Source organism: Scyliorhinus canicula, chromosome 13 (genome assembly GCF_902713615.1).
Source record: "Scyliorhinus canicula chromosome 13, sScyCan1.1, whole genome shotgun sequence".
In the NCBI taxonomy this organism is placed as follows: Eukaryota; Metazoa; Chordata; class Chondrichthyes; order Carcharhiniformes; family Scyliorhinidae; genus Scyliorhinus; species Scyliorhinus canicula.
In genome coordinates, this window is record NC_052158.1 from 19181951 (window position 1) to 19193068 (window position 11118).

Here is an 11118-nt window from a genome sequence, read left to right on the forward strand (position 1 = left end):
TCATAGAACATAGAATTTACAGTGCAGAAGGAGGCCATTCGGCCCATCAAGTCTGTACCGGCTCTTGGAAAGAGCACACTACTTAAGCCCATCCCTCCACCCTATCCCCGTAACCCAATAACTCCACCTACCCTTTTTGGCCACCAAGGGCAATTTAGCACGGCCAATCCCACCTAACCGGCTCATCTTTGGACTGTGGGAGGAAACCGGGAGCACCCGGAGGAAACCCACGCTGACACGGGGAGAACGTGCAGACTCCACACAGAGAGTGACCCAAGGGGAATCGAACGTGGGACCCTGGAGCTGTGAAGCAACTGTGCTAACCACTGTGCCACTGTGCTGCCCTAATGTAGATATAGATTGGGTTAATTTGGATATAAATTAGCAATAATACTCTGGCAGGTAGGTGAATTCATGGAGTGTGTACGAGATGTTTTTTTTACACCAGTAGGTTGAGGAACCAACCAGGGAAAAGGCCTTCATTTGGTATCATGCGATGAGAATAGTTAATTAATAATCTTGTTATGTGGATCCTTTAAAAAAACCATGAGCATAACATAATTCTTCAATCGGAGGGAAAGTGAAGAAGTCTGATCTAAAGGTAGGGTCCTAAATCTAAACAAAGGGAGCTACAAAAGGAAGAGGTGTAAGTTGGCCAATACAGAACTTCATTAAAAGACATGACAATGGATAGGCAACGGCTAATATTTCAAGAATGAACATAGAACATAGAACATAGAACATAGAACATAGAACGATACAGCGCAGTACAGGCCCTTCGGCCCTCGATGTTGCACCGACATGGAAAAAAACTAAAGGCCATCTAACCTACACTATGCCCTTATCATCCATATGCTTATCCAATAAATTTTTAAATGCCCTCAATGTTGGCGAGTTCACTACTGTTGCAGGTAGGGCATTCCATGGCCTCACCACTCTTTGCGTAAAAAACCCACCTCTGACCTCTGTCCTATATCTATTACCCCTCAATTTAAGGCTATGCCCCCTCGTGCTAGCCACCTCCATCCGCGGGAGAAGGCTCTCGCTGTCCACCCTATCTAACCCTCTGATCATTTTGTATGCCTCTATTAAGTCACCTCTTAACCTTCTTCTCTCTAACGAAAACAACCTCAAGTCCATCAGCCTTTCCTCATAAGATTTTCCCTCCATACCAGGCAACATCCTGGTAAATCTCCTCTACACCCGTTCCAAGGCTTCCACGTCCTTCCTATAATGAGGCGACCAGAACTGTACGCAATACTCCAAATGCGGCCGTACTAGAGTTTTGTACAACTGCAACATGCCCTCATGGCTCCGGAACTCAATCCCTCTACCAATAAAGGCCAACACACCATAGGCCTTCTTCACAACCCTATCAACCTGGGTGGCAACTTTCAGGGATGTATGTACATAGACACCGAGATCCCTCTGCTCATCCACACTACCAAGAATTTTACCAGTAGCCAAATATTCCGCATTCCTGTTATTCTTTCCAAAGTGAATCACCTCACACTTCTCCACATTAAACTCCATTTGCCACCTCTCAGCCCAGCTCTGCAGCTTATCTATGTCCCTCTGTAACCTGCAACATCCTTCCGCACTGTCTACAACTCCACCGACTTTAGTGTCGTCTGCAAATTTACTCACCCATCCTTCTGCGCCCTCCTCTAGGTCATTTATAAAAATGACAAACAGCAACGGCCCCAGAACAGATCCTTGTGGTACGCCACTCGTAACTGAACTCCATTCTGAACATTTCCCATCAACTACCACTCTCTGTCTTCTTTCAACTAGCCACATTCTGATCCACATCTCTAAATCACCCTCAATCCCCAGCCTCCGTATTTTCTGCAATAGCCGCCCGTGGGGAACCTTATCAAATGCTTTACTGAAATCCATATACACCACATCAACTGCTCTACCCTCGTCTACCTGTTCAGTCACCTTCTCAAAGAACTCGATAAGGTTTGTGAGGCATGACCTACCCTTCACAAAACCATGCTGACTATCCCTAATCATATTATTCCTATCTAGATGATTATAAATCGTATCTTTTATAATCCTCTCCAAGACCTTACCCACCACAGACGTTAGGCTCACCGGCCTATAGTTACCGGGGTTATCTCTACTCCCCTTCTTGAACAAAGGGACCACATTTGCTATCCTCCAGTCCTCTGGCACTATTCCTGTAGCCAATGATGACCTAAAAATCAAAGCCAAAGGCTCAGCAATCTCTTCCCTGGCTTCCCAGAGAATCCTAGGATAAATCCCATCCGGCCCCGGGGACTTATCTATTTTCACCTTGTCCAGAATTGCCAACACTTCTTCCCTACGCACCTCAATGCCATCTATTCTAATAGCCTGGGTCTCAGCATTCTCCTCCACAATATTATCTTTTTCTTGAGTGAATACTGACGAAAAGTATTCATTTAGTATCTCGCTTATCTCCTCAGCCTCCACACACAACTTCCCACCACTGTCCTCGACTGGCCCTACTCTTACCCTAGTCATTCTTTTATTCCTGACATACCTATAGAAAGCTTTTGGGTTTTCCTTGATCCTACCTGCCAAAGACTTCTCATGTCCCCTCCTTGCTCGGCTCAGCTCTCTCTTTAGATCCTTCCTCGCTTCCTTGTAACTATCAAACGCCCCAACTGAAACTTCATGCCTCATCTTCACATAGGCCTCCTTCTTCCTCTTAACAAGAGATTCCACTTCTTTGGTAAACCACGGTTCCCTCGCTCGACCCCTTACTCCCTGTCTGACTGGTACGTACTTATCAAGAACATGCAATAGCTGTTCCTTGAACAAGCTCCACATATCCAGTGTGCCCAACACTTGCAGCCTTGTTCTCCAACCTACACATCCTAAGTCATGTCTAATGGCATCATAATTGCCCTTCCCCCAGCTATAACTCTTGCCCTGCGGGGTATACTTATCCCTTTCCATCACTAACGTAAAGGTCACCGAATTGTGGTCACTGTTTCCAAAGTGCTCACCTACCTCCAGATCTAACACCTGGCCTGGTTCATTACCCAAAACCAAATCCAATGTGGCCTCGCCTCTTGTTGGCCTGTCAACATATTGTGTCAGGAAACCCTCCTGCACACATTGTACAAAGAATGACCCATCTAATGTACTCGAACTATATCTTTTCCAGTCAATATTTGGAAAGTTAAAGTCTCCCATAACAACTACCCTGTTACTTTCGCTCTTTTCCAGAATCATCTTCGCCATCCTTTCCTCTACATCCCTAGAACTATTAGGTGGCCTATAGAAAACTCCCAACAGGGTGACCTCTCCTTTCCTGTTTCTAACCTCAGCTCATACTACCTCAGAAGAAGAGTCCCCATCTAGCATCCTTTCCGCCACCGTAATACTGTCCTTGACTAGCAGCGCCACACCTCCCCCTCTTTTGCCCCCTTCTCTGAGCTTACTAAAACACCTAAACCCCGGAACCTGCAACAACCATTCCTGTCCCTGCTCTATCCATGTCTCTGAAATGGCCACAACATCGAAGTCCCAGGTACACAGTTATCCATTCTTTTCTGGGGCATAAAACACACAGGCAAGAAAGGCTAACCGTGACTAACAAAAGAAACTAAGGATGGTATTTTAATAATAATTTATAATAATCTTTATTGTCACCAGTAGACTGACATTAACACGGCAATGAAGTTACTGTGAAGAGGTCCGAAGTCGTCACATTCCGCCGCCTGTTCGGGTAGACAGGGGGAGAATTTAGAACATCCAATTCACCGAACAGCACTTCTTTCGGGGCTTGTGGGAGGAAACCGGAGCAACAGGAGGAAACCCACGCAGACACGGGGAGAAAATGCAGACACCGCACAGGCAGTGATCCAAGCCGGGAATCGAATCTGGGACCCTGGAGCTGTGAAGTAACAGTGCTACCCACTGTGCTACCAAAGAGGAGTCATATAAATTTGGTAGAAAAAGTAGCAAGCCTGAGGATTGGGAGCAGCTTAGGATTCGACAGAAGAGGGAAAAGAGATTGATTAAGGGGAGAAGATTAAGAAGGGAAAATTAGAGTAAACTTGAGAGTAACATGCACGTGGACTGTAAACACTTCTACAAATGTATAAAAATTTCAAGAAGCAGTTAGATAGGGCAGCACGGTGGCCTAGTGGTTAGCACAACCGCCTCACGGCGCTGAGGTCCCAGGTTCGATCCCGGCTATGGGTCACTGTCCGTGTGGAGTTTGCACATTCTCCCCGTGTCTGCGTGGGTTTCGCCCCCACAACCCAAAAATGTGCAGAGTAGGTGGATTGGCCACGCTAAATTGCCCCTTAATTGGAAAAAATAATTGGCTAATCTAAATTTATAAAAAAAAAAGAAGCAGTTAGATATAGCTCTTGTGGATCAAGGGATATGGTGGGGAGGCTGAATCAGGGTACTGAATGGTGGAGTGGGCTCGAAGGGCCAAATCGCCTCCTCCTGCTTCTATTTTCTATGTATAAAAAGAAAAAGCCAATGAAGACAAAAGTAGATCCGTTACAATCTGAAACAGAACAGTTTATAATTGAGAAGAAGAAAACAGCAGAGCAATTAAAAAACTGGTCATCACCGAAGACGACACAATTAACTTCCCAGAAATGTTCGGAAACCAAGGATCCAGACAGAAGAAGGAATTGAAGGAAATTAGTATTACTAAAAAAGAGTGCTGGGGAAATGAATGGGACTGAAAGCCAATACATTCCAGGATATTAAAGGTGGTGACCATGGAAATAGTGGATGAGTTGGTGGTCATCTTCCTAAATTCTGTAGATTCTGGAACAATCCTGTTAAATTGGAGGGTGAGGGTGGCCCCACTATTTTAAAAAGGACGGACAAAACAGGGAATTACAGACCGGTTAGCCTTACAATAGTAGGGAAAATACTAGAGTCTGTTATAAAGGTTTGAGGATGTAACTAGTTTTTTTATAAGCTGATGAACAAGTTGAGTGAGTTGGCCCTCCATCCCCGAGCAGGATAGCAGAAGGCTCACTTCAACAAGCCACGATGTGGACGATCCTTTAAGACAGAGACGAGAAGGACTTTCTTGAGCCAGAGGATGGTGAATCTGTGGAACTCTTTGCCGCAGAAGGCTGTGGAGGCCAATTCACTGAGTGTCTTTAAGACAGAGATAGATAGGTTCTTGATTAATAAGGGGATCAGGGGTTATGGGGAGATGGCAGGGGAATGGGGATGAGAAAATATCGACCATGATTGAACGGTGGAGCAGACTCGATGGGCCGAGTGGCCTAATTCTGCTCCTATGTCTTATTGTCTTATTACACCACCAAATTCAGAATTGCTTGTTCCCTTGTAGGCTCTGTCACAAGCTGCTGCAAAAGAAATCCCTTGGACATCCCACAAATTACTTTTTCTTTTTTTATTAAATTTAGAGTACCCAATTATTTTTTTTTCCAATTAAGGCACAACTGTCCTCTGAAGTGGCCAAGGAAGCCACTCAGTTATGTCAACTAAATATGGGCATTAAATATTGTCTTTGCCATCAAGGCCCATATTCCAAAGTTGAATACAGCAAAGAACCTTGGAATATGGGCCTTGATGGCAAAGACAATATTTAATGCCCATATTTAGTTGACATAACTGAGTGGCTTCCTTGGCCACTTCAGAGGACAGTTATGCCAGCTGCAATGATGTTGGACTAGAGTCACAGGAGGCAATATTGGCTAAGGGGCATTATGTTTCCTCCCTTTGAAGTTTTAAAATCATAATGGAATTTGAACTCGGTAGTCTCTGGGCTTCTAGGATCATAGAATCCCCACAATGCAGAAGGAGGCCATTGTAAATGGAGAGATCAGAAGATTGCATTTATTCCACAGCAGAAAAAAAAACATGATTTAATAGAATCTCAAACTGAATGGCATATTCCTGTGCGGAGATAGTCCTTAAGTAGAGAACAGTTAATCAACCGAAATGTGCATCGCTTTCCATGCGATGATATCTTGAAAACACTTAACAATGAGTTCCAAATCTGTACTCCAATTCCAATCTCCACCTACAGTAATGGCATAAATCCCTTGGTCACTGGCTTTCAAATAGTTTAACATCAGGGACCCATTGGATGCATTAAAATACAAACGAGATCTGAAGTGTTCATTCGGTTCCGCTTTTGGATAATTCGGCACGTAATCGAGAATAATTAGAGGGATTCCATTGCTGCCACTGAACGTCCAAATAACTTCACTGTTGTGAAGATCAGCTCCGTATTTGGGATCTAGTAAAACTGAGGAACCAGCAACTCCAAACACGACTTTCCTTCCAGCTGATTAAAATAAAACAGAAAATTAAATATTTTAAACCATTGCAGTAACATACACTATAGCAAATAAGACCCCGAGCCCTCCCCTTCCCCAGGAATCGGAGGGATGACATAGTTCTTGTCCCCCTCTCACTCCCAGATGGAAAACGGCACGAGCAGTGGAATGAAAGCGACTGCACAGGAAGTCGTCCACTGCTTTGCCCAAGGGATGAACAGAGGAAAGCTTCTAACCCCAATTTGACAGAAAGCAACACTGGTACTAAGTCCAACCCTGATGAAACCAATGGATTGAACAGGGAATTGTCGAGAGGTCAGAAGCAGAACAGCTATAATGGGTATGTACCCAAGTTAGCAGGATATGACAAATATCATCATCCCCAAGGGGATCCAGAATATACAGTGCAGAAGGAGGCCTTTTGGCCCATCGAGTCTGCACCGACCCACATTGAGCCCCCACTTCCACCCTATCCCCGCAACCCAATAACTCCTCCTAACCTTTTTGGACACTAAGGGCAATTTAGCGTGGCCAGTCCACCTAACCTGCATTTGGACTTGTGGGAGGAAACCGGAGCACCCGGAGGAAATCCACGCAGACACGGAGAGAACGTGCAGACTCCGCACAGGCAGTGACCCAACGGTGAATTTGCTATAGTGTACGTTACTGCAATCGAACCTGGGACCCTGGCGCTCTGAAGCTACAGTGCTATCCACTTGTGTTCCGCGTGTTCATAATCAGAATGTGCCTTTAAGCAGTGGACTCAAACTGGAGCAACCCTGCTAGTCAGGACAGTGTGTTCCAGGATTTATATTTTGGAGAGGAGAAAAATGACTTGTCAACGGCGGGTGAATCTCAAGAACCAGCTTTGGAGAGTCTGTTGGATTGGCTCGGTGGCAGCCTGTGGGTTAGCCAGGGATGGTGTTCTGGCTGACAACAGTCAGTGATTGGTTCCTGTGGGATGCCTCTGAGAGAGCTGGTCAAACATTATTAGACCTTGGAAGGAGTAAGAGCTCTCTCTCTCTCTCTCTGCTGAAGTAAAGGACTGCTTTATTGATCTAAAACCAGAGAGTATCTGGCAAATCTTTATTTCAGATTTGAAATGATCTTGAATCAACAAAGAATTAAGACAGCCTTGCCAGAGAAAACCAACTCCAGTTTAGAAGGAAGAATTATAAAAGTGAAAGTTTGAGCTCCTGAAAGACTTTGGGTGGATTTCAACCAAAAGCATTTTGGGCAGGTTGTTTCTCAGTTTTTTGTGGGTGAGATCCACACCGCTATTCAACCCACTTCATTGGGGCCTTCGGGAGCTTCCCCAGTCCAGCCCACACGTAGAAATGTTTTTGTCACTGAGGAGCTGAACTCACTGGCCAGACTAGCTCCTCAGAGATCGGGCCGCCATTTTGAAAGGGTGTCCTGATCTCCAAGTGAGCTTCAGGGTCCCCCCCCCCCCCCCCCCAACACCCCACATCCCCCCTCCTCCTCCCTTCCAGCCGCCCATGGGCAATGTGACTTCCTGCACACATGGGCATTTCTCCAGCACCCCTCCCCACCCACGAATGAGGACACCCACCTTTTCAGGCCTACCCATCCCCCCTTTTGCCCCCCCCAATCTTAATGAGATCCACCCTCATACCCACCCTTCACCCCACCCACCTTTCATAACCCCAATCATCCCCACTTTCGTGGGCATGCCCACCCTCAGGCCCAACCCTTGGCAGTGCCATCCTTGCTTTACAATAAACCAAAATTGCTTTTGTACCAATTTGGTTTGGACTCCTTTGTGGTCAACAAAACCTTTTGTACCTCTGCCGATGAAGGAGAGCATTCCATAAAGCTTCTTTACAAACTTCTCTGCCTATACTGCTACCTTTAGGGGCCTGTGCACTCACACGCCAAGATTTAAAAAAACATTTACAGAGCGCCCAATTCATTTTTTCCAATTAAGGGGCAATTTAGCGTGGCCAATCCACCTACCTTGCACATCTTTGGGTTGTGGGGGCAAAACCCACGCAGACACGGGGAGAATGTGCAAGCTCCACACAGACAGTGACCCAGAGCCGGGATCGAACCTGGGACCTCGGCGCCGTGACGCAGCAATGCTAACACCATGCTGCTCTGTCACACGCCAAGATGAAGTTAGTGGAGACATTTAAGAGAACTGGATTATTTTCCAGAAAGGAAAAATTAATTAGCACGAGAGCCAATCCAGATAGGATGGGTCAAATAGCTTCTTTCTGTGCTATAACCATTCTGTAATTATGTGGGTTACATAAATTAGTCTTCTGTATTCAGGGAAGTGCAGGCCTAAGGGATAATCTAACGGACATATTTATAACAATTAATGGAACTGGTTTAGCTCATTGAGCTAAATCGCTGGCTTTTAAAGCAGACCAAGCAGGCCAGCAGCACGGTTCGATTCCCGTACCAGCCTCCCCGCAATGTGGCGACTAGGGGCTTTTCACAGTAACTTCCTTGAAGCCTACTCGTGACAATAAGCGATTTTCATTTCATTTTTCAACTGTTAGACAGAGAAGCTATTGCCTAGCCACACAAGGGAGCTGGCATGAAACTCTTCCTCACACAAAGGTTAGCCTAAATCTGGAATGGTGTCTTCCCAAAATAATTTGTTAAAGCTCCAGGGTCAATTGAAATTGATTAATTGTTAGACAAGGAGTAAGGAGGGTGGCACAGTAGTTAGCATTGCTGCCTACGGCGCTGAGGACCAGGGTTTGAATCCCGGCCCTGGGTCACTGTCCGTGTGGAGTTTGCACATTCTCCCTGTGTCTGCGTGGGTTTCGCCCCCACAACCCACAGATGTGCAGGTTAGGTGGATTGGCCACGCTAAATTGCCCCTCGATTGGAAAAAATAATTGGGTACTCTAAATTTATTTTAAAAAAGACAAGGAGTAAGGTACATGTCAGTTATAATCTAACTGAATAGAGGGGACACGCTCATGGGAATGGCCCACTGATCAAGAAGCATCTTGACAAGTTTGAACATGTGACATGGATGCAGAGAGTCAAACCCAGCCACTCATACCATTCTCTGGTCAACACTCTCTCACACCCTCCCCAACCCAAGCTCCAATCAGCCCCCTTCCCGACCTTCAAACTCTGTCAGGATCCAGCATCTCACCACCTACCACCATTCAACCTCCTGCAATGGGCCCACCACCACCAGTCTTCCTCAAATAGTTTCTCCTCTGGCTTTGGGTAATTGACAACTGGCATTGACACAAAGCCTTTGATGTCATTAAATGTGCCAAGGTACTGCACAGGGGAGTTGTAAAGTAGTTTCAGCTGAGCCACAAAAGGCTAAAAGCTTGGTCACGGAATCACAGACGGTTACAGCACAAAAGGAGACCATTCCTCCATCGTGCTGGTGCTGGATGTCCCGGAGAGCAATTCACTTAATATCATGTAACCTCCCAATCCTGGCCCACACTTTCTTCCTTTTCAGACAACAGGGAGATGGTATTTAAAGCATTGGCTGGAAGGGTGAATTTCTTGGATATTCCAGAGTTTTGGATCGATGCAAACGCCTAGGGGTGAATGCATGGTCGCCAGTCAGTGGTGTAGTAATTATTGGGATCCACAAGGAGGGCAGAATTGAAGGAGCGCGGATATCATCGCGAGTCGGGGAAGACGGCAAGCATTGTAAAAGTTGCATCATCTACTTTTTAAAAAATGTTTATAGGTGGGGAAATGCGCCTGGGTAGGGTGCTCCTTCAGAAGGTCGGTGCAGACTCAATGGACCGAATGGCCTCCTTCTGCACGGTAGGGATTCTGTGATAAAAACAGAAATTCCAGGAAGTTGCAACATCCGCTGTTCAGATCACAGGGAGCTCAGGCGATTTCAACTTGGTCGTTACAGCAGCCAGACTGAAATAACAACAGAATTCCGCTGCTCTGAGTGAAATAACAAAACAGAATTCCGCTACTCTGAGTGAAATAACAAAACAGAATTCGGCTACTCTGAGTGAAATACCAAAACAGAATTCGGCTACTCTGAGTGAAATAACAAAACAGAATTCGGCTACTCTGAGTGAAATAACAAAACAGAATTCGGCTACTCTGAGTGAAATAACAAAACAGAACGCCGTGACCAACTCTCACCCCCCCCCCCCCCCCCCCCCCAAAACTCTGCAGGAATGTCTCTGTCCGCTGCCCCATTTGACCGTCGCCCCCCCCCCCCCCCCCCCGGCAGTTCCTCACCTGCTTCACAGAGGAAAAGGGAGATGAAAGACAGATCCCAAAGGGTGACTCGATCCCCCATCCAGCCAAACCACGAAAAATTAAAATAAAGTTATCTGCCTCTGCCTGACGTTTTGGAAATACCCTATTGAATAAACCCCGCCCTTCACTAAACCCCGCCCAAAGATCAGCATTTAAAAGATGAGTTTCCTTCTGGAAGCCGCTGAAACCACGACAACAGAGAAGGAGACTATTCAGCCGCCTGCCTCTCTGAATAATCGACCAGTGTACCTGGGACCATCTCTTCACCTCCAACACTGCACACGTTTTTCCTTCTAAGCTAAGGAGGTGGGTAGCACAGTGGTTAGCACCGTTGCTTCACAGCACCAGGGTCCCAGGTTCGATTCCAGGCGTGGGTCACTATCTGTGCGGAGTCTGCACGTTCTCCCCGTGTCTGTGTGGGTTTCCTCCGGGTGCTCCGGTTTCCTCCCGCAAGTCCCAAAAGACGTGCTGTTCGGTAATTTAGATATTCTGAATTCTCCCTCTGTATTCCCGAACAGGTGCTGGAATGTGGCGACTAGGGGCTTTTCACAGTAACTTCATTGTAGTGTGAATGTAAGCCTACTTGTGACAATAA

The 11118-nt window shown here is 46.2% G+C and overlaps 1 protein-coding gene across 2 annotated transcripts in view; it reads right to left on the minus strand.

Annotated features, from left to right (window-relative positions):
• The window catches only part of LOC119976060, a 36895-nt gene extending 26294 nt beyond the window's left edge, over window positions 1–10601 (minus strand). For both annotated transcript variants that reach the window (XM_038816184.1, XM_038816182.1), the window contains exons 1-2: window positions 10503–10601; window positions 5987–6292 (exon numbers count right to left, since the gene is read on the minus strand). In XM_038816184.1, the coding sequence (XP_038672112.1) occupies window positions 5987–6292; window positions 10503–10563 (367 nt within the window). In that variant the 5' untranslated portion in view covers window positions 10564–10601. The remainder of the gene's footprint in view (window positions 1–5986; window positions 6293–10502) is intronic.
• Window positions 10602–11118: the final 517 nt, after the last annotated feature.